Here is a 27,859-nt window from a genome sequence, read left to right as displayed (position 1 = left end):
GAAAGGGCTGTTGCTGGGAAAGGGTGCACAGGGGTTTCCAGAGTTCTTGAAAAGCTCTATTTCTTGACCTGGGCAGTAGTAACACAAGCACTCACTTTATGAGTCTGTGTTTATGTTTCACTCAGTCTTCGGTATCGCCGTTAATTTTTATAATGCAAAATGTTTAAAAATGCTATTGCCCATGACTTTCGATTAGTGGTTCTTAAAACTATTTTAACCCTTAATTCCGGTATGTAAATACACAGTCTTGAAAAGCTGAACGCTGACTTATGATCCATAAAGGCAAGTAGAATGTACAATATATCATAATCGATGCACAAGACCTTGGAGTAGTGGGCCTCTCTCTATCTTGCGTGTTTTAGATTTAGGAACTGAGGGAGAGGTCTAGAAGGCTGAGTTAGCCAGCAGAGTTTGAACGTCGAGCCTCCAATAACCTGGAGTTTCTGTTGTGTGCTTCTCCTCCACTCCAAAACCCCTCTCTCCTCTTCTGTTTGGATGGGGAAAACTTTATTGACCTCATACAGCAAAAGGAGCCTAGACTTGGAATCAGCAATCTATTTGGCTCTATAATAAAAAGATTCTTAACCCCATGTTCTATTTCTGTCTATTTTTTTTTAAACCTCTTGATAACCCAGAGTCTACAGAAACAGGTCTCAGTGATGAGGAAGCCATTGGACTGAGTCCAAATCATTCTTTGCATTAATAGACCACTTAAATGTTTCCAAATCAGGCAAACTATTAACACGGTCTTTAGATATTTTTTCTTAACATCCAAAATAAAGGTTTATCTGCACGAGTCTGTGGCACAGAGGACTTATGTGACTTTTATGGAAAGTAAACATGAGAGTTGATCTACTGAAACCAATGTCTGTCTTTCAAGACTTGTGCTCTGTTCAAAAGATCAAGGTCTGTGCCGCCTTTGGGGATCTCAGCGCCATTAAGAAGTAATTCGTTAAAAAAAAAAAAAAGTAACTCATTTCCAGAAGTTCTATGAGTTGGCTAATCTGTGGAATTTGGGCATTAATTTGGCTAATGGAAAACTGAGAAGGAAAACAATTTAGATGGTCATATTCTGATACATTTCAATAGCTATTCTTTCATAAATCATACTTAAATACCTCCCAACATTGCTACAGAAAAGGAAACTGACATAATATTGGGGAAAGAGAGATATTCTACGTATTCTAAAAAGATCAAATTCTAGAAAACAAAGCAGATTTCCCTAAAAATTTGTTAAAATCAACAGGTAAAGTTATGACTACCTAACAAAACATTTATGGTATAATTTCCACTGAAAGAGTTACTCCAAATAATTGTTCCAAATTTGGCAGCTCAGAGCAATAGAGTCTTACTTGTGAAAGGAAAATGGTCAGAGAGTTAGTGCACATGGGGTTTATGACTCATACATTTTATCTCAGTATGTACTTCCCATTTTCCCTTCCTTCCTTCCTTCCTTCCTTCCTTCCTTCCTTCCTTCCTTCCTTCCTTCCATGAACTCAATAGAATAAGTGCCCTAGGTATTTAATTACTAAAATAGAGTAAAGGGCAGGCAGGATGATAGTAATTAAAAACAGAGAGTGAGAGAAGTGTGTGATCTAATTCCCCCATCCCATGAAAGTTAACAGCTGAAACTCTCTGAGCACCATAAGGAAAGAAGCATTCCAGAAGAATCCCCCTGCAGCCTGCGCAAGGGGAAAGGCTGGGGGAAGAGAAGCCAACTTGCCGTGAATGACCACATCAAAGCCAAGACAGGGAAACAGTCACCTAGGCCTCTCCACTGAGGTGTGGTTTTCTCAACAACTGTGCTGGGAAATACATGGAAACTGATGTGGGATTTGTTTTGATGTGTGGACTCAAGCCATCCGGAGAAAGCTTGGTCCCTGACGGATGGACCTGCCATTTGGCTGCAGGGTCTTCCTCCGCCATGATGGTCCCGACTTCACGGGGATGCCCTCTACAGGACGGGAGGAAACAAGCCTGCATGAAAGCTTACTAAGCAGCTCACGACAAACGTGAAGACAGACGGTTCAGCTGCTGTAGTTACTGCTGGTGCCCCAGTCCGTACCCCTCTAGCGGAGTTACAACCTCTCTAGCTAACTTGCTCAGTTTTGCGTGGCCACGGTGATAGCAGAAGGAAAAGACCCTTCCAGGAGGGGCAGCAGATGAGAGATAAGGTGGGGAGGGTAGAGGTCCAGGCTCTAAAACCAAACTTTCTTGGTTTTTGAATCCTGGCTCTGACATTCTCTAGCTGATGACCTTAGATAAGTTAAATTCCATGCATCTCAATAAAATAATATTAAGAGTGCTGATTAAATAGGATTGCTGTAAAGATTTATTTAAAAATGTTTAGAAGAATGCTTAGCATATAAGTAGGTCCTCAGTAATTAGCTCCCCTTATCCCACTACTACTATTATTCCTGTCACCATCATCATTCCTGTTCTTTCTATTGTTAGTACAGTTAGTGGAGGAAACCACACTCCTGCCTGAGGGTCCATCTGTAGTTGGGATGCCCTCCTGGTCAACTAAAGCAGAAGCCAAGCCGCCTACTCACCATAGGAAACGGAATCTCCCTGGGCTATTTCCCTGAAGAGACCAGAAACATCCAGGTCGGGCACCCCAAGGGCGGCCTGCAAAATGGTGGTAAACTCTTCCTCTGTTATGTAGCCGTCCTCATCAACATCAAAGAGCTGAAGGAAAGAGGAAATAAAATACAAGGTTGAGTTCCCGCGGGGCCATAATGATACGGACTAATCTCGGGAAAGGAAGTCTTTAGTGAGTCACCCAACTATTGTGTCAGGGAAGAGGGAGACGTATCTGAAGGAAGAATGGTCTTTGCTGCTCTCGAGACACCGGGCTTGGTCATGGGAAGAGACAGAATGAAAGCACAGGCTACAACAACAGTGAGACCAAAGGGTGTGGGAGTCCTGTGGAGAACGAGATGAATCCCCTGGGAGAGGTCACCCCTACCGAGGTGACAGATTGAGTTGGGCCTTAGAACACAAAGAGATACTCCTGGAACAGACGGGGGCTGGCAGTGATTGCCGGGGGCTCAGACCAGGCGACGGACGGACAAGCCGGAGTCACGCCATGATGGATGTGGGCCGCCTCACCCCACGCTGTGGGATTATGACTGTGGGGGATGTGGTGTGGTCATATGGGAACTGAGAGTGTGGAGGATGGATTAGAGTCAGAAGGTTGGAAAGCCTAGAGGTGGGAAAAGCAATAAAGAGTGTGGGGTGGAGACACAGGAAGGATGGGAAGGGGCAAGACTGACGAGGAAGCAAAGGGAGGGCTTGGCCAGCAGTCGGGGCCCTGTGGGGATGGCAAGAAGGAGAGACAGTGGGCGGCAGCACTCTGGCTTGGGCACCTGGGGGAAAGTGGGGTCCATTCCCCAGAGTGGGAGATCAAAAGCTGGACCTGGAGAGATTAGAGAGTCAGAAGTGCGGGGGGACATATGAGACACAGCATCTCAGCTCAGGAGAGTGGTCGAGGCTCGAGCCATGGTTTCGGGGAAGAACCGCCAACTCTGGGGGTGTTGAGGTTATTTTCGGAGAATGCAAAAAGCAATGCGAAGCCTGGGGAGCCGCAAGAGTTCAAGTGTGTGCAGGGAAGAGGAGCTGGCAAAAAAAAGATTCAGGGAGAACTGGAAATGAGGAGCGTGCCACTGGGAGCTCAGGAAGGCTTTCTGGAAAGAGAGAGACAGTCTGAGAGCGGTAACAGCCCACTGAGTAAGACACCACAGAGAGGCCAGGCCAGAAGCAAAGAGGGTTGCTGGGTTTGGCAGTTAGGAGATCCGGATGTCTTTGGGAAACATGGCTTCGGGGAGCAGGAGGCCAGGTGGTCATGGGAAGCCGGGAACGAAGAGAGGTGAGCGGTGGAGGCAACCAGCATGGGCTCCTGGAATAACAGGAAGGAGGGAAACGGGGCATCGGCCAAGCACAAAAGGAGGCTGTCTTTAGGAAGGGAGAGTCTGAAAATGTTTATAGGCCGAAAGGAAAAGGCGGTAGGTGGGACGGATTGAAGTCAAGCAGCAAGACAGTGATAGTTGTTAGATAATTAATATCCCAAATTCAAAATCTTCTCCTGGGCATTCATGTTTTTAAACGAGGCAAGCACTGATTCCTTGCAGGCCCCGATCAAAAGTGTCCAAATCACTTTCTTTGTATTACCTGATTTCACCCTCACAACAGCCTTACGCAGGGTCGGTGCTGTCATTAGCTCTGTCTTCCCGAAAGCTGAGGCACGAGATAGTTAGGTCCCTTTCCCAAGGTCACACAATGGGTCGGTGGTACGGCCGGCACCCAAATCCAGGCAGGCAACATCTAGAACGCCTGCCGTTAAGGCCTCCACTTTTTTTTTTTTTTTTTAAGATTTTATTTATTTATTCGACAGAGATAGAGACAGCCAGCGAGAGAGGGAACACAAGCAGGGGGAGTGGGAGAGGAAGAAACAGGCTCCTAGTGGAGGAGCCTGATGTGGGGCTCGATCCCAGAACGCTGGGATCACGCCCTGAGCCGAAGGCAGACGCTTAACCGCTGTGCCACCCAGGCGCCCCAAGGCCTCCACTTCTGACTGAACGCACGACCAAAACCAGAAAACCAGAGGCATTAGATAAGGTGTGAGCATCACGGAAAGAACCAGAAGCACAAATCGACTCATGTTTTAACTGTCCAGCAGGGGGGGAGAAAACACCCGCACTTGACCAGCTCAGAAAGCAGAGACTTGCCCATTTTCTGTCCCTCAGCCCCCAAGGCAAAGAGAAGACAGCCCCAGAGTGACAAGTGACTTAACATTTGTTTGCACAAACTGCAGCTCAGGGCTCTTTATGGGCCTTGGACTTCCAGCAGGAACTGCCGGGAGATCCCACCCAACCCCACTCCTCACAGGCTCTGAGCTTTCACGAGAGGCCTTCCATCCCGACAGAATCCTTGGCAATTCATCTGTCACACTTGGTGTTCTGGTGGCTGTCGCTCCTGTGGAAATTCCCTTCGAGTGTCCTTACTGGGTGCTTTTTACTTCCTCTCCATCTGGCCTCATCATGGCTACCCCAGACCGTGCCCCTCATGCAAACGCTCACTTTCCCTCCATTACTCATCACTCGCCATAGTCTCCCTGCTACAGAGTTCCCAGACTTGAGGTAAATCCCAAGCTCTGGGCTCTGGTGGGAAGCTCAAGAGCCCAGTGTCCTTTGGGGGAACGATACCTGTCCATTGCATGGACTATGGCGGGACTCTTGGCCCAAACATCCTGTCCTTCCAGCAAGCACATGACTCAAGGCCGTCTGGACCCTTCCTGGAGGGTGATTGAGGGCAGAGCTGGAGATGCCACAGTGGGAGCCTGTGCCCTCGCTGCCTCTGAGTCAACCCTGGAGCCCCCTCCCCAGCCTTACGACACAGTGTATGCCTATTGCTCACGACTGAAGAACTCTGGCTAATCCACCTCCACGGGTTTCTGTGATGATGAAATGAGCTCAAGGATGGGGAGTTCACTGTGAAGGGCTTCCCAGATAAAAGGAAGTGACAAGGCCCTGTGCGTATAAAAGGATACAACTACATGAAAAATACAAGTGTGCCAAAATATTTTCAAAAACATCAAACACCCCTGAAAAAGAATGTGGAAAAAATAAGCAATGTAAAGCATGACCCTTGTCTTACTGGAAAAAGAGCTAATTATAGTTTTAGGTCCTCCTTGCTTCCCTCCTCCACACCAAACCAAGGTCTAGGCTAGAGAAAAATCTCACGACGTCTTTAAAAACAATAATTACTGGGATCGAGGGCCAAATTTTCTATCAGGTCTTTCATTGGTAAACCCAAAGTGACCGTTTGCTCAGCTCAACTTATAATTACGTATACAATCCCAAAACAGAAACAGAAATATCTGGATTGGAATAAGTTAGCTACGTGTATAATTTTAGGTTTTATGATGAATAAGTCTGTAAAAGCCAAACGTTTTAAACTTGGAAAAAGTTCTGGCCCTTGCCTTATGACCATCTGCTAAGCATCAACCACTGAGTTCTTTACGGGCCTCGCAGTTAACTCAGTTTAAACCAATGTGAAATAAAAAGTAAGCTTGGGGACGTCTCTGTCAATGACAGAATGCGCGAACATTCCTGAGGCTTGCCCTGGTGGCCTCTAACACGCGAGAAAGGACTCTTGGAGAAAGAGCACTTTTCTAGATGATGGAGGGGAAAGAAAACCTGTCGGAATCACAGTGGGATATTCTTCTCAGAATCCAGGGAAAGAGGAGAGTAGGAAACAGGAAGAGAGAGGGTCCTCAGTTGTCATGGCGGACGGAAGCAGAGAGACGGCCAAGTCTGGATGAGTCGGTCTACATAGCTCAGTACCAAGTCAAGCAGGGAAATCGAGGTTTTGTTTCACTTGAGAGCAGACGATACAACCGTAGAACTGGAAGCGAACACCCTCCTTAAATACTAATTAGATGAAGCACTTTGTATCTCAGAAAAACAAAACACACTCTGGGAGTGTATTCTCCCTGCTCCTCTTGGGCATGGACGTGATAAATGGAGTCGGAGTCCTCACAGTTCGGACCACCACCCAGTCCCCCTGGGGATGGGGTGTTACTCATCGGCCCCCCCTTCCCCAATGTTGCTGTGGAAATAAATGTGATACTACAGGAAAACCTACAGGGTGGGGACCTGGGACGTGTATCGTGACGCTCACCTGGCCCCATCACAACAACATAAATCCCACCCAGAAAAGAGCACTTAAAATTATCTCTGGCACACAGAGTGAGAAAATCAGGATAGATGGGAACTTTCCAGATGGTGAATTAGGATGGCTGGTGACAGGTGGTGTTTATTTATAAACTGTACTTTGGGGCTTCAAAATGGAGAGGCTGGAAAGAAATCATTTCTAAAGCTCATCTGTGAAATCACCGGCTCTTCACTCTTGTGGCCGTTCACGGGGCTGCTCCCATAGACCGCCCTTGTGCTTAACTGGATGCCGGTGTTTTCTTTATTCTCAGGAACAATTGTCTTAATTGCATTACCCCCGTGTATACGTCGTGGCGGATCTATAAACTCATGTAACAGATACTGATTTCCAAATAATACGCTTTGAGTCAACTCTTGTTCACAAGGCAGACCCAGAGGCTTTCAGTGGGGCCGACAGTACCTTAAATGCCACCTGGATGATGTCCTCTGTGTTGGCAGGGTTGCACAAGACAGCCAGGCCGATCACATATTCGCGGAAGTCAATACTGCCATCGTGGTTCTGTGGAAGGAGGGGAGAAATCAATTAGCGGGCCCACTAGTTGAATTACTATTAATCGCAGCCCCAAAGGTGAAATCCAGGCATGTCACACAGCTCAATGTCATCGTGCACTGAGCCTATTTGGAAAAAAGTTGGCACTGAGAGGGGACGGCAATATATTTCTGTTTAGTAATGAATATAAACGTTGGATCACTGTGGCCGTTTAGTGGTTCCGTGGCACCCGGTGTGGGTTCTTGAGCTCAACCCTGGTAGAAGCCTCTCTACCAGGCAGGATCTAGAATCTTGGTAGTGGCCCCGCCATGACCAACAGGTCACTAAAGGGGGACCAGGGTCACTAAGCAACCCCCTACATGCAGACAATGGAAAGGAAGGGAAAGGGAAACTGAGGCAGCAGTAGCAAATGGAGTCTTTCTTCCTCGCAGGCTTTCTCTGTAACAAACCAGGAGCCAGGCAGCAAACCGGAGCCATGTCAGTGGCCACCTGGTGATGGGAGGCCCCAGGAAATCCTGAACTTCTAAGAGTCTAACTAGTACGATATGAGTATCTCTACACTTCAGGAGGTATTCCATGATGGCAACAGAGAAGAAGGTATTGATAATTCTAAGCCAGGCTGACTGATTGCAGAGTTTCCTACACGTGAACTACTCACCTAGACAGGAACCCTGAGGATGAAGTGGGGAGAAGGAAAGAGAACTGAAAAGAAGCCCTGTGATGATACTATCCCAGGTGTCAGAAGCATTTTGGCAGCAAAATCTTCAAGTGATGAATTCCCAGATAAAGTGTGAATTAGGAACGACACAGCTAGCGCAGTGCTTGACAGATGAACAAATGGTGTTTGGCGTCAGTAAGAGTGTCATCTTTAACTCTGACTGAGGGTCTACACTTCGACCATCAGGAGCTCCTTTCGGGCAAGGATTGCTTTCTTTGCGTGGCGGTGTATTTCCGTTACTTGGCACACGTAGCTACCTAAGCGCTGAAAACAAACACTACCTTTTCCTCCTTGACCCTTACCTATGACGTTGGGTTCACTTTCAAGCTAAGGCAAGTGTTCTTTGCTGTGGTTTCATGGATGAGCTTGGGGAAAGGGGAAGCCATGAAGCCCCTGACAAGGTGTGCAGTTTTGGTGTGTACACGTTTCTAGGGAAGAAAATTGCAGCTTTGACCTGCTCCTCAAAGCAACCAAGACTCAAAAGATCAAGAGTCACTTTTACCTTACTCCTTTATCTTACTGCAGGGTGGGAACTACAAGGAGGAATAACTTAACTTCCCTTTCCCACCAGAGAAGGTAGAAACAAAGGTATTTTAAGATTTCCCTTAAGGAAGAGGGTTTATTCCTGGGACCTCAACTCAGGTCATCTGACTTCCATTTTTGTCTGGTTACCTATAAAGGAGCTGTTTTCTTCCTTTTCTCCCCCCCCCCTTTTTTAAGATTTATTTATTTATTTGAGAGAGAAAGAGAAAGAGAGAGAGACAGCACGTGAATGGGGAAGGGGCAGAGGGAGAGGGAGAGACTCCCCACTGAGGGCCGAGCCCAGGTAGAGCTGGATCCTAAGACCCTGAAACCATGACCTGAGCCAAAATCAAGAGTCGGACGCTTAACCCACCAGCCACCCAGGGGCCCCGCTTCCTTTTCTTGAGCCAATTTTTTTTTTAAAAGCTGATCTTTTTTTAAAAAAATGTATCATTTACATCCAATGAAAAGCACCCATTTTAAGCATACAGTTAATGTGCTTCGACAAACATATGCACCAGGGTAACGTATGCATCACCACAATCAATAGCTACACCATTTTCATCACCCCAGGAAGTTCAGAGACAGTGGAGTTTTAAGTGACATCATTTCCTTCTTGTGCCACCACCATTCATTTCCTTGCACACCAGAGAGGGCTGCTGTTCATTAGCATCAGAGGCTGAGCCGCTCACTGAATCATGGACCTGCTGCTCACTAGAGGGTACATCTGTTCCTCCACTGGCTTTATGAAGCAACACAGAAGTCTTGAATGGAAGGTCTGAAGAAGAGATGGAAGAATGGTCGATGGACAATGAAGATACCATCATAGATTGTGTGATTGGAAATACTCTTTTGAATTTATGTTGTCTCTTTATCGTGAGGCATCCAATTTTTCTCTATACCAACTAAACCCTATGTATAACAGAGGTCAAACATCGTAACTCAGAGGGCGCCTGGGTGGCACAGCGGTTAAGCGTCTGCCTTCGGCTCAGGGCGTGATCCCAGCATTATGGGATCGAGCCCCACATGAGGCTCCTCCGCTGTGAGCCTGCTTCTTCCTCTCCCACTCCCCCTGCTTGTGTTCCCTCTCTTGCTGGCTGTCTCTATCCTGTCGAATAAATAAATAAAATCTTTAAAAAAAAACATCATAACTCATTTTGCAGATGGAGAAAGGACTCTTTGTCTTACCACTATTCACAAAACAAGGTAATATTCTGGACCTCTAATATTCGAGAACAGTCTTATCTCTGAATGGTTTTGGATGACAAAAAGAAGCAGACCCTTGATAATCATTCACACGCGAAATTATATGTCAGTTTTCATCTTAGTAATGAGAAGGGGAAAGAAGCAGCATGGAAATTATTCTCAGGTATTTTATTACTGGATCAATAAAATAATACATTGTTAAGGTTCCAAATTCAGAATAATGAAACTTTGAACTGGAAGGAATCTTAGAAATAATCCTTTCAACTAATTCATTTTGACTAATTAAAAAAAATGAGAACCCTACGAACCAGCAATTGCACAACGCAGTGTTCCAAAGGGCACCCGCACCCCGATGTTTACAGCAGCAATGTCCACAATAGCCAAACTACGGAAAGAGCCCAGGTGTCCGACAGATGAATGGATAAAGAAGATGTATATATGTATACACACACACACACACACACACACACACACACACACACTGGAATATTACTCAATACACACACACACACATATATATATACACACAACGGAATATTACTCAGCCATTAAAAAAATGAAATCTTACCATTTGCAAGAATGTGAATGAAACTAGAGGGTATTACACTAAGTGAAATAAGTCAATCACAGAAAGACAAATACCATAAGATTTTACTCATATATGGAATTTAAGAAACAAAACAAATGAACATAGGGGAAGGGAGGGAAAAATGAAATAATACGAAATCAGAGGGAAACAAACCATAAGAGACTCTTAACTATAGGGAACAAACTGAGGCTTGCTGGGGGTGGGGGGTGGGGGAGATGGGGTAACAGGGTGATGGGCATTAAGGAGGGCATGTGATATAATGAGCATTGGGTGTTATATGTAACTGATGACTAAACTCTACCTCTGAAACTAATAATACAGTAAATGTTAATTAATTGATTTTAAATTTAAAAAATGAGACATAAGCTTTACTTGAGGTCATAAAACATGCTATTACCATTAACTCCAATGAAAATTTAGGTAATTGGACTCTAAATCATTCAAATTAAAGCAAGTAGCTTAATAAAATAAATTCAGAAACAGATAATTACAAAGTATACAACAAAACACGCTCCTTTAATTTTTTAATTTCAAATAAATTCCATGACAAAAATTATCCTTCAAATCTGTGGTTCTTTTCTTTAAAAACCTATTGAGAATTTCTCAGGAAGAATTATAAACTTAAAAAAAACCACCCAGACTTGAAAATATTTCAGGGCCCCATTTCAAAGGAGGAGCCCAGCTTTCTGGAAGGAGATGTTAATCCCTCCATAATCTGTCTTAATCTGGGGGCCGGGACAGCCCCGAGTAGGACCTATGGATTCATATTGGGTCACTGCAAAAAGAAGGGGTGACTGAGCCTGGCTGAAACAGCAGATGGTGGGCCCTGTCCTCTCCCTGGTAGTCAGAAAAGCATGGAAGTGAAGGCTGGGTGTCACTGTGACCTCTCGGCGCCCCGGTGCCTTGTCATCCCCACAATCACATGACACAGGCTTCTCAGACCAGTGGGAAGCCAGACCGTCACGTGTGCAGACATGGTCCATTTAAAATTCCAGAAGGAATAAATGGTGGGGTTCCTGTGTCTGATTCTCAGGTAGCCATTCCCTAAGGCTCTTCCTAGTCGAATTTAGTCAACATTTTTATTCCTACCGAATCAGATATGTTTTACAACCTTAAAGTCCAGCAACATTTAAGGATGTGGTTCTGAATACATGTTGAGATGGTGAACTCCCAAAGATAAGGACTATATTGTCTTTGGTGTGTTGTAATTGATACCATCCCTGCAAATGAGAGATAATCAATGCCATCAAAACAATTTAGAAATGTTTACATAAAAACAGAACCGACAGCCAACAGAAAAAGGCTTTGAGTCTTTGAAGATTAACTTTACCAATCCAAAGGAGTACTATATTTAAAATACAGTAAGTTCTCAGTTTTCCAGAGGAGCCTGGGAAGAGGTGTTCTGCTTACTCGAATATTCTTATTAAGAGCGTATTTTCTACCCACAGACATAATTGTATTACCAATTTTCTCGGAATTAAATTGCTTTAATCCACTTAGCATTAAACACAGACACTTTTAAGAAGTAATTTTGAAAGCATCTCAAGATCAATAGATGTGTTAAATATCAGGGCCCTGCAGGGGTATCTGTGAATATTCTTTAAAGGACCCATTATGGGTTAGTTGTGCAATATTACTGATGAAATCTCTCACTTAAAAAAAAAATCAGTTCTTAAAAATACACGCACTACTACTCAAAAGATATTTCAAATGTGACCTTTAAGATGATGTACACATTTTGAATATCCTTGGAGGTCTGCTTTTCTTAGGTACAAGCCTACGTACATGGGTACAGAGCTACATTCTTTTTCCTGCTGTTACAGGTGACAGAACCCAGTGGATTATATTAAGATAAAGATGTTTTAAAAAATCATACGGGATGTTTTGAAATTTTAAAATGCAGATGGTACAACTTCACATGCTTTTTAAAATCGTTGAGTATTATTTTCAACTTACTACATCGATTGTATTGCTTAATGTTAGAAATTGAAATATCAGGGCACCTGGGTGGCACAGCGGTTAAGCGTCTGCCTTCGGCTCGGGGCGTGATCCCGGAGTTCTGGGATCGAGCCCCACGTCAGGCTCTTCCTCTATGAGCCTGCTTCTTCCTCTCCCACTCCCCCTGCTTGTGTTCCCTCTCTCGCTGGCTGTCTCTCTCTCTGTCGAATAAATAAATAAAATCTTAAAAAAAAAAAAAAGAAATTGAAATATCATGGGGTGGAATGACATGAATCAAAGACCTTCGTCACAGCCTATAGGAGGCTTCCATGTAGAAATGGCAAAATAAGAAACAAAAATCATCAGATAAATACTCCCTCTTACATTGAAAATGTGCCTTTAAAATGTCAACTTTTGGATAAAAACTAAGAAATTCAATCCTTCGGCAGGCTATCGGTCTTAGCCAATGCCAAAGTTTTGAGTACTTAACGAAGTCCGGAGTTGAGACTGGATTTTCTAGCCTCTCCTCTAGTGATGGGGTTACCTGTACACAGTTTATACAAATTCAGAAGAGAACAGAAGAGAAATGTAGGTAACTTCAGGATGTTTTGCCTTGTGCGGGCAGGAAGAGAATCGTAAGAGCAGATAATCCCCTGACCCGAGGAGCAAGAAAAATACTTAATACCACCCCCAGCATGGGATAACCATCTTAAGCTTCATAAAATATTTAGAATTAACTGAGGACAAACAAGGGTAAGGCTCTGTTGCCCTTTCTACAACCATCATGTGGAAAGGTTAAATTATAAACCTAGTATTCTGAGGACCTTAAAAGGCATCTTGGCAGTTTTCCCCTTTCTTGGCTGGAGGCCTACGCTCATGCCTGACATATGAATGGGCAGATTCTAAAATAGGGATCCTGATAGTAATATATGGTTGCTGGCAGCAGCCTTTTTCTGATGTGACCATACCTGGCTAAGTAGCCCACCAGAGCAAGCTTACATTTACAGGTCCCTAGAGGAAGGCGGATGTGGTCTCTGGGCTTGGCTCCGTGCAGAATTATACGCCTGTGGTGTTTCATAAATATTATATGATGGTGACGATGGTGAGCGCAGAGGCCAAATGCCAACCTCTCCTAATGTCACTGGGGATTTCTCACCCGCAGCTGCGGGCTCTTAACAGGAGAGTTACATCAGTTCCACAGTTAAACTTACCTCTAAATGAGTCAAAAGAGGAAGGAAGAATTTATCTTCCAACTCAGAAGGACCCCCTAAAGTAGCCTTTGGAGAGAGAGGGAATGCACTGAGTCAGAGAAGCAGGAGGGGTGGGAGCCAATGAAAGAGCAGGTGGGGTAGGGGGGTGGGGAGGGGAGACTGAAGGCTTGCATACGCAGCCCCTCTGGCTCAGTCTACTTCCTCGGGGATTCTGGATTCTGCCAGCCCCATCATAACTGCTTGAATCAAAATGATAGAGCCAAACCAAGGGCCATACACACGAAAGGAATGACTGTCCTGGCTGGTGACCTTGGCTGCTTATTGAAGTCACCTTGGGGAGCTTTAAAAATACTCATCTCCAGGCCCCGCCTCTAAAGAGTCTTCTTTAACCCATTTGGAGTGGGACTCCGCCATCAGTATTCCTAAGGAGCTCTCCCCGTGATTGGGAATCACAGTCCGGACTGAGAACCACTGTAACAGTCAATAATATTTATATATCTTTATATATCTCTATATATCTCTATGTTCCTTTATATACCAAAGAACTGATCACTGTATGCTTTTCCTTCCCCGCCCCCTTCTTTGCTTACGTTCCTTCTGTCTGCAGTTTTCCAAGAGGAACAACAACAACAAAACATTCCTAGCTCTGAGGCAGGGCAAGACACGACAAGAGCCGGCCAACGTGTGCTGGGCATGCCTGATTTTGTATAAAGCGCTTGCAAGAATGATCGAGGGTGACATTTTGGACTACGGGTCCACCCTTCATTCTCCAATGCCCTGACCCTCTTTACAAATACATCCAAACAAAACAAACTTGCTGCATGCTTCTTCTACTGGAGAAACAGGACTAAGGAATTCTGGAATTTTAGACAGTTGCTCCACCGTTAAAAACACATAGATACTTACCTTACATGAAATTCCTCCTTTTCTCATTTCTGAACCTGTTTCTATACAGTTAAATACATTTCCAGGAAAACACTTTTTCTTTCTTTCTTTTCTTTCTTTTTTTATATATATAATGGAAAAACCAGATGTGAATTATTAAGAGAAAAACAGATTCTGAACTTCCCTCCTCCTCACCTTTTTAAAGGGAAAAATAGATCTCTTGAGGGCTTTCTTGATTTATTCCAGGGTTTTTTCAAAATTTCATTCTCAATAACAGCAAATGTCCTGCCTTTGGAATTCACTCACCAAACAACCAATGCCCTATTAAAATCTACTCCACGGGGGCTCTGCCCCCCCCCATCGCATATATATGTCCATAGACAGCCAGTATCTCAAAGAGCTGACATACAAACCACTCAGAACATTTTTCATTTAAAAAGAAATCTGTTTTAATTAAGCGCTGAAGGGCAGCCCCGGTTCAGAAGCGTGCAGGGTGGTGTACGAGCTCTCGGGCAATGACAGCTCTGGGACAGGGTATCAGTCTCCGTGCAGAAGGCAAGGCGAGGCTTTCAGGAGTCCCGTCCTCGGGGAGGGCGCTGGCTTCTGGGCGCCCACTTCAGGAATACATGGTCAGCTGCAGCCATTCTTGGAGGGACACTTGAACCAGGCCGTCTGTGTCTCTGTCCAGGGATCTGAAGGCACGGAACATGGCATCCAGGCGGACCAGGCAGCTGATGAAGTTGTTGAAATCCATGCTGCCGTCCTCCTCGGCGTATCGGCGGACGATCATTTGGTAAAGTTGCTCATTTAGCTGGAAACCCGCGGCCTGCAGAGCCCCGCGCAGCTGAGAACTTCCCAGGGACCCAGAACGGTCCCTGTCATATTGCTTATAGACGCACTGCCATTTCCTGATGTTGTTCCAGAGGTACTTAAATTCTTCGAAGCCCAGCTTGCCCGTCGTGTCGCTGTCCATCACAGACACGATGCTCCGGCAGGTGTCAAGACTAAAGCCGTCGGTCTTCAGGTCCTTGTGCTTAGAAAGGACTTTGTTGAGAATATTCATGAGGTCGGTGGCACCCACCTCCATGTCCGGTCCTGCTAGCTGTGCAAACTGTTGCCGAAACCGACGAACTTCCTCACTTTCGCTGGCCTCCACGTTGGTGAAATGTTGCTGAGTGGGCGGCGGTTCTGGGGTGTACTGAGCGGCTGCGGCCTCGCTGATGAAATTCACAATTCCTCCAACTAGCCCTCCGATGTTTCGTCCCCCTCCTCCTCCTCCACCTCCTCTTCTCTGACCACCTCCTCCAAGAAGGCCTCCAAGAGCTTCTCCAAGCCCTCGATCGGCCCCTTCCAATAAAGCCTTTGCGAGAAACATGCTTTTGGTTTAACAAGCAAGTGTAAAAGCCGCTGATGTCTTGGAGATGGTGTGGAGAGAGGTGAAATGGAGTCTCATTAGCTTACAGGTGGAAGAACTGGCTTTTCTGTACCTGCTTGCAGGGCGCCACGCCCCATGGTGCTATGTCTCCCCTCCTACTGAAAGCCTGACTTCCATTAGGTCCTAGCACCTGCCAGTTTTGAGAGGGTACGTTATGGTGTGTATGACGAATTACAAGAAATAATATTTTTAAATGTAATATATTCAAATACACATCTCTATACATCACTGATCTCTTGGCACCTGAAAGATGACATGCACTTTCCGACCTGAAGAAGCTAAATGATTCAAAGGTATCAAGAATTTCTTTTCTAAGGCATATCTCCTGTTAGCGCAGAATGGAATTCTTGGGCGTTGGGAGGCTATTTCCCTAATCCCTTTCCTTTAGCAAAGATTCCCCAAATCCAACTCTCTTAAGAAAAACTTGGAAGGGAGGCTTTTAAGATGCAGGGTCCCCAGGTCCCATCCTCAGAGATTCTGACTCTAGGGTCTGCTGTCGGGCTAAGGATCCACATTTCTGGAACCATTTTTGGAGTGTAACAGGCACGTGGAAAACCGTACAAGTCACAACCGGAGAGCTCAGAGAGGTTCACACACCGTACACACCTACGTCACAACAGCCAGATCAAGAGATAGGATATCCCCGTACCCTAGAACCCCCTCCTGCTTTCTAGCTACTCTTCCTCCCTTCCTTCCCTGCCCTCCTCATCTTGACATCGAACACCATCAACTGACTCCCGTGCCGTAAATACACGGAATCATACAGTATATACTTCTTCGTGTCTTGTTCTGAAATCTGAATTAAAATCTCTAAAAACTGTGGTAAAACACACATAACATGGAATTCACCATCGCAACTATTTTTTAAGAGTTCAGTGCAGTGGTTTTAGGTACATGCACATTATCGTGTAGCCGTTACCGCCGTCTATCCCCAGAAACGACAGCAGAGAGAGGCAGATCAGCAGAAAATACTGGAAAGGGCTTTGAACTGCCATGTGGCCATCGATCTCTCAGTGGGAACTACCCAAGCTCGACTATGAAGTCAAGAGGAGAGGAGATGTAAAATTATGTTGTAAGTTGTACAATTTCTAGAACTGAACAACAATTGTTCTAGCTGTTGTTAGGAAGAGAGCAGTAGCTGGGAGACACTGCTCTGTTCAGGGCACGGGAGCAATGTCTCCTTCTGCCACACCCAGTGGTTTGTGTAAAACTCGCCAACCACTGGTTTTATGATACAATGACTCCAATAACTGGTCTCACGGGCACAATGAAATGGCCTCTGTGAACACCAAAGGCCAAATGTCTTCCTTCGCCCCACAGAAGAAAGCACCACAAAAGGATTGTCTTCCTTTTAGGGGATCACAGGGCCATCTGGCCTCAGACAGATGTAAACCCATTCATATGAGCTTCTCTCGGAGGAAATTACATGGGCTTTATTTTTATAATATTGCAAATTAACTTGATAGCAACCACTGCCCCATAAAACACGCCTCCTCATGCCCAGCTGAAGTGGTTTTCCCTGAGGTTTAAATCCAATTCCTCTCATTCATTTTCTATGAAGATGGAGGGCATTTGGCTAACAGTTTCTCATAAGCCATCCTAGAATAAAGGACACTTATTAGATTAACAAGCCTTCTCTTCTCTGGACTACTGAATCCCCTGAGGCTATTTATTAGAACATTAATAGCAACGTGGGTTGCCATCTGGGGGAACGCTACTGCCCAGATCGGGAGGGAAAAAGACTAGGGGAGAAGGCCACATTTGATGGAAAATTCAACCTCCATTTGAGGGGGACAATTTACTGAATGTAAAAAAAGTAAACAGAGAAACATGAATGCTATTAACCACATTATTCATAATAGCCTCACAGTAGAAACAACCTGAACGCCCACCAGCTGGTGAATAAACGAAATGCAATGCGTCCATATAATGGAGTACTTCTCGGCAAGCAAAGAGGACAAATTACCGATACACGCTAACGCATGGATGACCCGTAAAAACATGAGGCGAAGTTGACAGAAGCCAGACACGTGAGACCATCTACTGTATGATTCCATTACATGAAACGTCCAGACAAGGCAAACCCATGGAGACAGAAAGTCTTTCTTCTAGACCGGGTCTAGAATTACACCAAAGGACTTACAACTCCGTTGTGGCTGCCTAGGGCTGGGAGACAGCTGGGGACAGGAACTAACACTTAATGCCTCCAGGAGACTCCGTGGGGTGATGGAAATGTTCTCAAGCTGATTTATGGAGATGATGGCACAACTTGGCAAATTTACTCAAAAAATCATTGACTTGTAGGCTTGAAATGGGTGAGCGATAGGATATGTAAAAAAGCCCTAAGAACCCATCTATGTATAAAGAAGCCCATATATGTGTGTGTATATATATATATATATATATATATATGCATATAAAGTCAACAGTGACAGTTTGAAGGAAGAAGGATACTGACAAGCCATTCTAGTCTCAGTCCTGCAACTAACCAGCTGTGTAGCCTTGAGCATGTCACTTCCTCTCTCAGGCTGGCTGCCTTCTGCAAAATGAGGAAGGTGGGCAGTTGGACGGAAAGGTCCTTTCAGCTCTAGAATCCTGGGAGTCCAGATCCTCACGTGCCCTGAAATGGTGGCAGCGGCATCATTCTTGCCTTGCATTTCCTTTCCCTCTCCGGCCCAAGTGTTTTTCATGCTCTATGTTGATTTAATTTAACCTGCTTTTTTCTTGGGTCTGGTTCCACCACTTTTAAGGACATACTTACCCTTATCCCCGCTTTGACATATTGTCTGGTTTTCACAACTATTCCTGGTGGCATCCTATCAAGTATGGTGCTCCTCCAAACAGAATGCCAAGGTGGGGGCGCTGAACCCAGAAGGACGTTCAGCTCCCACTTGCAGCAAAGCCTTTCTGTCAAGGGGGACTTTCACCCAACTGCGGCATGATCTGGACCAGACCTTCCTAATTTATTGATGAGGATGTCATGTTGGATGAAATCAAAAGCCTTTCTAGAACCCATATAGATAATATCTATTTCTTCTTCTTTATCATCTTGGACCGTCGCTCTGTCATAGGAGGAAATTAAATTGGTCTGACACAATTTGCTCTTTACAAAGCTCTGTTCTTTACTTCCTTGTGCTCATGGAGGAGGCCAGCGATAGCTCACTTGTGCTTATAAAAAAAAAAAAAGGTTAAGCTTTAACTCATGCAGCCTCCTTTCTTTTCCTTCTAAGCATCTCCTAGGTATACCTGCGTGGAGGAGCCAAAACGAAGAGTATAATTCTCATTCTTCACTGGAGATTTATAACGGATTTATAACAGATTTATAACAGAGATTTATAATGAGATAATAACACTCGGTGAGAGAAAATACTATAATGGATTGAATGGAGGAGCTAAGTCAACCTAAGACATGGACAGGGAAATGATCAGACACATAGGACCACCATTTAGGATAACTCCTACAACTGCATAGAGAGAAGGTTATAGCCTTTTTCTGTTAATTGCATCATATAAATTGTGGGTAAATTTCACATAACAAATCTTGATTAACTGAGATTGCAATCAACAGTTCTTTTCACATGAACTATGAAATACTATATTACACATCAAACCTGAGCTGGAAATTTAAAGAAGACTTCACTGTTGTTAGTATTCACCTCTGCCACTGTAGACAGAAAGCAGCCACAAGCAGTAAATAGAGAAATGGGCATGGCTGTGTCTCAATAAAACTTTATTAACAAAACAGGCCCCAGGCTGGATTTGGCTCAATCAGCTGTAGTTTGCTGACTGCTGCTCTATGTCCTAAGCTGATGAAAATAAAGCATGTTGGTAAGGTTTAAGGACTGAGAGATGGACCGCAGTCAATCCTTCGAGTGACCACTGTTCATTTGCAGGAGACCCCACATCTGATTCAAAACCGATCCTCTGAATCTTTATTCTTGTCTGCTCTGTCTGCCTCTTGCTGATAGCCTCCCTTGGTTTTACTAGTGTTATACTGTTTGTCTTCAGAGACGAGAGAGACTGGTTTCTAACTCCTCAGCTATATATAGCTTAGCACGAGCTCATTGCCTTCTCTACCAACAACATTGCAAAACAGACCATCACCTGAAAAAATTTAGATAGGTGTTTATTCTTTCCATTCTGTAAAATAATTTTGAAAACTGTCATGATTTTCCCCCTTTCGGCCTTCTAACGGGTACTTCGTTCTTCTGGCATTTACTACGTCCTTTGTTTAACTATTAGGCAGGAAAAGTGTGTGCGTACTTTAGCACTTGGACAATCCAGCATTTTCGGCTATTGTAAACTTCTGTAGATCTTTTATTACTGTTTCACATTATGTGGAATGAATGCGTCTCTTTATCCCGAGTTCTTTCCTGTCTGCCTGGTTCCTGGTCTTCGTTCCAGCATGAAATCCTGAGTGCCAACAATAACTGGCATCTTGGCTTGTCCCTTCCTGTGGGAGAAGGTAGGGTGCTGCAGCCTGCAGATTTTTTGCTCATGCTGAGTGGGGACACTTTTGTGGTTTAGGTGACTGCAGGTAAACAGAGAAATCTTTCTGAGCGGGATAAGACGAACTATTCTCTTTGGTTGTACAAGCTGCCCTGAAAGTTTGGGACCATACGTGCTGCAAAGTAAAAAATATTCACTATCTGGCTCTTTATAGAAAAGGTCTGCTGACCCCTGAAATATGGCTCGGCCACCAGTGGGTGTGCGTATGGTGGTGGGGATGGGCGTTGATGAGATATTAAGCTGAGTCTATCAGGAGGTGCAGTTAGAAGAGATGGGACTTGCTGCTAGTAAGAGGTAAGAGGCAGATAACATGGTGCCTAGTCAAGCTAGCAAGAGGGGTGAGCTGCGTCTTGAAGTATTTGAGGACTCTGTCTTATAGGTACATCAGAGACTGCTGGTGGGACAGCACGTGGCTCTGCTCGGGGGACACAGTGCTCAGGGAGGGTGCGAGGAACAGGCATGCTGTTATGGACATTCTGAGACATGGTTAGAACTGTAAAAATGACTGTGTTATAATGACTTTGGTTCAACCAGTCTTGTTTCTTAATCCCATTAAGGACACTTCAATCCCTTCTGGAGTGCTGGCAAAAAGTCTAGAATTTAACACTGAATTACTGACTATAAAAAATGTCGAGACACCACTGTTTTTAACTATTGTCTCAGTGTTCAACTCTGACTCGTCTGGACATCCGACCAATCCGAGGCGGAGAGTTCAGGATACATTTGTAAAAAATAAAGAAGCTAAATTCAACGCAAAGATGAAAAAGTTCCTTTTTTTTTTTTCAGAGGGATGGGACCTCTCCAGAGGAAATGACCTTAAACTAATGAACTACGTCATGCTTTGGAAGGTGAATGCCATGTTTCTGTGGGACCTTACTTGTCATCGGATCCCCCGAGAGTCTGGAAGGACATGTCTGGATTGTCAGCAGGAGCTAAAGAGACAGTGTATTTTTTAGGGACAAATTGAGACAAGACCATTATGAAGTCTTTATAGACCAGCCGAGAATGTACATGAGAAGAAAGAGTCAGGGGATGTGGAGAGATTTTCAGGTCTTTTTCCCATCCCCCAAATCCCAACACAACCTCATTAGACTTGGGGGAGGACAGAGAGGCCGAGGGCAGCTGTCTGAGCTGCAAAACTTTACAGCTGCTGGAAGAGCACAGGAACACCCCACCCTTTCTCGTTCCCACCCTTCCTCCCCCGACCCCCCACCCCTCATTAAGCTTTGAGTTTAGCAAGATAAGCTACTCTGAGAGAAACAAACTGTGTCATTACCGAACTTCTTGTCTTTCCCATGGAACATTCCCCAGCTAAATGACTTAAAGAGACTGAGGAAACAAGCCTAGCCTGGAAGTTAAGTGGGTATGTGCCCGGGGCGTAACAACAATTGCATAATTCGCCTTCTCAAAACAAAGCAAATCTTCACAGGCGCAGACAGGCAGATACGTTAAAGATAAAAAAAAAAAAAAAAGGATAGAAAGACAGACAGACAAAGACAGAAAGAGGAAAGAGGAAAAAAGAAAGGAAGGAGAAAGGAAAGAAGGAGAGAAAGGAAGGTCTCACGCGTTGGTTCCTAATTCTCTGGGCTATTTTCTGTACCTTCCAGTATGTTGGGAGATCAAAAGAAAAGTGCTGGAAAGACCATCTCACGGTCTACAGGGAAAGCCAAGTCACACTATACAAAGAAGTGACAAACACTCATGGTTGTAAGTGACGTGTGAGCCGGTGGAAGCCGTCCATGCGGAAATGTGATTGGCCAACTTGGCTGCCAAGACTTGCTGTATCCTCTAGTTCAGAGTGAGTCAACCTGGCTAACTGGGGGTTATTTTAATCCTTGTACCCTCCCTTCCCCACTTCCAAATCTTCCCATCCTTAACAGTGCCAGAGAAACGACGGGGATCATCAGCCACCAAGAGACAGAAGGGTGTCCTAACATTCCTGGAATTGCTAGCAGTGACAGTCTGACACCTGAAAAGGGAGGGCAACCTCCATAGATATTATTTCTAAGGTTGATGGAAAATCCTGATGAGCCCAAAGTCTAAGATATGCTCTACGTGTCCGCCTTGGTCCCTGTTTCGTGTCCCAGTTCCCCATCTCCTGTCCTTGTTTGTCTATCCCTGCCATATTCCTTCCTGTCACCAAGTTCGTATTTATAGAAGCTTCATTTGAAATTACTTGCCTGGTTTCTGGAGCCAAAAAGGAAGATGCGACGACAAAGCTCACAGAGAGACTGGTAATAGTACAAGTAAGAAGAGCTTCCATTTTCCCAACTTGTGCGATTATAGCCAATAATGTACTTCTCCTTTCTCCTAAATCTTCGTTATACTTCCTAGTAGTACGACTGTGGTGGCACATGCTCGTTTCACGGACAAGGGAAGACGATCTGTGCGCTGCAAGCAAGCCAAGCACAGGGGACTGGGCACTACAGAGAGAAGATTGCCCTCGCTGCATCAGGTGGAAGGATGGCTCATCTTAGAGGTCACGGAATGAGTCATTAGGAACGTGAGTGTGCTCCGGGTAAAGAGAAAAAGAAGCCCTGTCCTGGTTTCTGTCATCAAGCTCTAATTTCTTTGCAAAGTATCTTTTCCCAATGGTCCATAGAGAATCGGGATTTCTGGAGCAGACTGGATAGAAAAAGCCCGGCCAAGCCCATCTCTCCTTCCGATTACAATTAGAAACTCAGGGGCGCCTGGGTGGCACAGCGGTTAGGCGTCTGCCTTCAGCTCAGGGCATGATCCCGGCGTGATGGGATCGAGTCCCACATCAGGCTCCTCCGCTATGAGCCTGCTTCTTCCTTTCCCACTCCCCCTGCTTGTGTTCCCTCTCTCGCTGGCTGTCTCTCTCTCTGTCGAATAAATAAATAAAATCTTAAAAAAAAAAATTAGAAACGCAAATCAAAATGCAAAAGGCAACCACCCCTGGACAAAAGGCCATAGTAGGAGGATTGGGGAGGAGAGCCAAAACTAAAGAACAATCGGGAAGGCAGCGTAGTCGTGGAGGACCTATGGCAGTAGGACACCATCACTAAACTGCTGGAAGGGAGGAACTCTCACGTCAATTCTATTCACGACAAAAATGTCCCTTAGGAATGAATGCAAAATAAAGTCACTCTCAGATAAGACAATAACAAGATCACAATCCTAGGTCTGACCCCAGTGAAATGAAAGCCTAGACTTACATAAAAACCTATATAGGCATATTCATAGCTTGTATTATTCATCATTGCCCCAAATTGGAAACAAACCAAAATGCTCCTCAACTGGGGCCTGGATACGCCAAGAACAGGGCGTCCATAGGATGGAATGTCACTCAGCGAGAAAAGGGAACACATTACTGATACGTGCAACAACATGGTGGGTCTCAGATGCGTTATGAAAGAAGCCAGACTCAGATAATATATATCTGATTCCACTGACATGGCATCTAGAAAAGGCAAAGCTATGGAGACGGAGTGATTGCTGGGCCTTAAGGGCAGTGCAAGGATTTGACTACAAAGAGATGTCTACAGGGAAGGTTTTTTTGCAACTGTTCTGTATCTTGAATGGAGTGGTATTTACATGCCTGGATGCATTTACGAACACTTGTAAAACTGTCACTAAAAGAGTAAACTTTACTGTCAACTTTATATGTTAAAAAAAACACATGAAAAATCGAGAACTTGAAATCTTGATACATTTTTCCTAAGGAAACCTCTTGACAATTCAGTTATCTAACTGCCTGTACTTACATATTTGTAAGCAGAAAACCGTACCTCCAATATAATGGCCAACAGTCCAGCTTTAATTGAAACCTTTGTCATAAAAGATTACTTGAGAATAAAATCTACTCGGTCCTCACACGTTTTGGGGGAAGTCCAGAAGCCTTCAGGATAGAATAGTACCACCCCTGTCATCAATGAATGAATTTTGACATAAAGATTTAAGTTCTTGCCAGTTATAGGAGCCTTTCCAATTCTATATTACAAACATGGTTTTATGGTCACAATATTTATTTCTGACCTGGTGTTTAAAATAACTAGATACCACCTTAATTGTTGCAACACACACACACATACAATGATGTCACTAAACTACTATTACTTAAGGGGAAAAACCAGATCATGAAATTAAACCTGGGGTCGATCTTGCTCCCTCGAATAGTCCCCTGCCATGTGTTTCTAATGCCATACTGATTTATGCTCCGTGGAGACAGGCAGAGGCAAGATGTCTGCCCACTAGAGATGACGTTTGAACGTACCCTGTCAAACAGTGCAAAGAGTTGTCTCAGGACATCTGAAACAGGCAGCTTCAAATACTCTGCAAATTCTTCAATTCCGATCCTTCCTCCTTTTGAAGAACTCGCAATTATTGCGTATTCATCCAGCTGCTTACGAATACCATCCCAGTCTAACCTAAACAAAGAATCACAAATATGTATCATCAGCTCTTAACGGTCCACATGGATGTTTTATGAGGGAACAATATTTTAAGTGTTACATCTGAAAATGAGAATAAAATGGTATTTTAGAGTACTTATGGAACGTGTACACAGGCTTCTGACTTTTTTTGAAGGATATTAGTAAGATTATAATTTTCCCAAATGCCTGAGGAAAAGAAAAGTAACTGAGAAGAGGAGCAATGTGATAGAATAAGAAATAACTCGCAAAAAGAAAATAAATCATATCGTTAATCTAAATATTACTTAGTAAGTCAACAGTACTTATTGAGTTGTTAAAAAAATATGCAATTTTGGGGGCGCCTGGGTGGCACAGCGGTTAAGCATCTGCCTTCGGCTCAGGGCGTGATCCCGGCGTTATGGGATCGAGCCCCACATCAGGCTCCTCTGCTGTGAGCCTGCTTCTTCCTCTCCCACTCCCCCTGCTTGTGTTCCCTCTCTCGCTGGCTGTCTCTATCTCTGTCAAATAAATAAATAAAATCTTTTTAAAAAAATATGCAATTTTTGGTTTCAACAGTTTCCAGGCTGATGATGAACTCACATTGCACAAAATGTTGTGATAGGGAGATTCATTAGACAATACACACTTCCTCCAATATTAGTTATAAAACATTAAAACACCAAAACACCAGAAAATGTACCGTAGCCCACATCACATCCTGCCTTTGTCTTGTCGAATTTAACAGGTGACCTAACACACAGTTTCTTCTGTATCCAATTTCAGTAACTATCTAAACTTTTCAAATTTATATGAATATTGTGAATAGAATATCAAAACATGTTTGTTACTTAGAAGATATGAACCATATTTGCTCTATCAGTTATCAAAATATTATCTTCAAATATTGACTTCTAATACAATAACGAGTTCTGTAGCTCTCTCCTTGGGAGGAGGCCAAAGCCTACTGAATCAATATATTCTGCAAATCCCCAATGGGGCTCAAAACAGAATGAACGGTAATAGGAAGGGAATCGGGGGTGATATTTTTCCTAGCAGATGGTTCGAAGGGGTTGTTCATAAAAGCACAAAGGGGTGTTTTTGCCTTAAGAAAAGTATGTACCCTGAAGAAAAAGGAGATCTAGGGTAAGTATTTAAAACTCAGTGATGGTCAGGGGCGCCTGGGTGGCTCAGTCATTAAGCGTCTGCCTTCAGCTCAGGGCGTGATCCCGGAGTCCTGGGATCGAGCCCCACATTGGGCTCCCTGCTCTGCTGGGAGCCTGCTTCTTCCTCTCCCGCCCCCCGCCCCCCGGCTCGTGTTCCCCTCTCTCGCTGGCTGTCTCTCTGTCAAATAAATAAATAAAATCTTTTTAAAAAAAATTCAGTGATGGTCAGAATTGATTCTCTACAAGTCAATTCAGATTTCACACGAGAAGGTCTGACCACCACAAGGCAGTACCATCTAATTACGTCATTCTTTTTGCAAGAGGGCAGCCGGACGGACAGACTGCCCTGAGACACTTCTGAGAGAGGCAGATCTGTGCTGCTCCACACTGACTATCTCTCAGCCTCCTCCTGTGACCAATACACATGCTTCTGAGTTAACTGTTCTCAAAAAAACACTAGATGAACTAAATGGGAGATGAATTTACAGCCCCATCTTCCTTAATAAACACCTTGTGGGTTCTAGAGCTGGGCATTAATGAAACCAGAGAAAAGAAACTTATAAGATGTCAGATCTCTGGGGGATGCCTTTATGAAAGTGTAGCAATTTAAAAATATACTTACTTCAATTTCCGGCTAATTTTGGTAAATTCCACTAACCCAGCTTCCATAGGTAATGTCAGCTGTCCTGCTGAAATCATTAATCTGCAGTCTTCATAGGTATGATCTGTTACTGGAATTCCCAAAGCTCTGAAAGGCATTGAAATGCAAACAAATTCAATTTTTTTCCCCAAAAAAGGTAATGATTTTTTCATCAGGCCTGAACTGGTCAAAAAACAATAGTAAATGGGAAAGTATTTACTACTTTTTCAAACCAGTAGCTTTGGCTTATTATTGCCAAAGAGACATACTTCTCTCCTGCACAGACTTCCTGTGGCCAAGTTAATCCCCTGTCTGCATGCTTCGGTCAGCTGGTCGTTTTGCTCAGGGTTTTAACTGTGACCATGCTACTAGCTGACTTCGGTCTCCGGGAAAGCAGTAAGACCCAGGTTTTGTTCTAGGGGAGTCTCTTACCAGCTGTGGACCTTTTGGTTCTTAACCTAAGCCTCCCTTTTGTCATCTGTACATAGGAACAATTACTTACTCCACAGTGTTCTTTATTGTAAAGACAAACTAAAAAGGACTGTGGAAGTGCCATTTAAACAGATAAATGGCCTCTGTTTATAGTGTAAGGGGACAATCTATCCAAATCGCTAGCCACCTGAGTTTTTCATCTCTCAAAACTGGAGATCACTTCTTGCTCCGTAACAGTCGTCTGAAAATACTAAAGAGAACTGAGAATAAGCTCATTATTTCTTTTACACTTAAAACATACTCCAGCCTCAGAGGAGCGCATGACCCCTACTCCCTCCTGCTCAGAGGTCTAATAACGAACTAGATTTGAAAAAAATAGATATGAATAACAACTTGAAAAAACACTGAGTACTAAGGAAAAAAAAATCCTGTGCGGTACATAAAATAATTTCCTGAAGGTTCCTCTTCACAAAACTTTTATTCACAGATATTCAGTGAGAATCATAAAGTTCTGTCTTCAACTGTATTTGATTTGGTCGACTCACTGCTAAGAATGTCACATTTTCAACAGATGCGATAAGAATCAAGTATGTTTTCTATTTACAACTGGGCTGTTTTTGATTACTACATATTTTGGTGTAAGGATATTTTTATTTGGGAAAATAAAAATTTTAAATGTTTCAGGAATTTATCATTTATAACCCTGGACAGTAGAGATGCCCGGTAAGAGCTGGGGCTTGGGTAATAAGAAACGTGGATTTGAGTCCCAGCCCAGACCCTCACTACCTGCTATGATCTTGGGCAAACGGTATCTCTCTCTGAATTTCACTTCCCTTGTTTGGCTCCAAGAACTGCTGTGCAGAGTATGTTAGATAACCCGAGTAAATGGCCCGGCACGGTACTGGGTAAATATTCATTACGAGTCGCAGTACCACCGCTAGCTTGCACCTTTCCCATTTTCAAATGCCTCTGTCGACCACTTTCCTCCATGAGACTCATGACAACCAAAAC

At 44.1% G+C, this 27,859-nt stretch overlaps 2 protein-coding genes across 3 annotated transcripts in view; both read right to left on the bottom strand.

The window, feature by feature from the left end:
- LPCAT2 (lysophosphatidylcholine acyltransferase 2) overlaps nucleotides 1–27,859 on the bottom strand; it is a 63,816-nt gene that overhangs the window by 1,164 nt on the left and 34,793 nt on the right. For both annotated transcript variants that reach the window (XM_044382392.3, XM_057314124.1), the window contains exons 10-13: nucleotides 26,399–26,524; nucleotides 24,475–24,628; nucleotides 7,135–7,233; nucleotides 2,553–2,688 (exon numbers count right to left, since the gene is read on the bottom strand). In XM_044382392.3, coding sequence (XP_044238327.2) covers nucleotides 2,553–2,688; nucleotides 7,135–7,233; nucleotides 24,475–24,628; nucleotides 26,399–26,524 — 515 coding nt within the window. The remainder of the gene's footprint in view (nucleotides 1–2,552; nucleotides 2,689–7,134; nucleotides 7,234–24,474; nucleotides 24,629–26,398; nucleotides 26,525–27,859) is intronic.
- CAPNS2 (calpain small subunit 2) lies at nucleotides 13,975–21,353 on the bottom strand. Its single transcript, XM_026494779.4, has one exon. It carries the CDS (start codon nucleotides 15,666–15,668, stop codon nucleotides 14,910–14,912), a length of 759 nt encoding a protein of 252 aa, XP_026350564.1. The 5' UTR covers nucleotides 15,669–21,353; the 3' UTR covers nucleotides 13,975–14,909.

The sequence above is a fragment of the Ursus arctos genome, unplaced genomic scaffold, assembly GCF_023065955.2.
Source record: "Ursus arctos isolate Adak ecotype North America unplaced genomic scaffold, UrsArc2.0 scaffold_19, whole genome shotgun sequence".
Classification (NCBI taxonomy): Eukaryota; Metazoa; Chordata; class Mammalia; order Carnivora; family Ursidae; genus Ursus; species Ursus arctos.
This window is presented reverse-complemented; position numbering and strand designations above follow the sequence as displayed.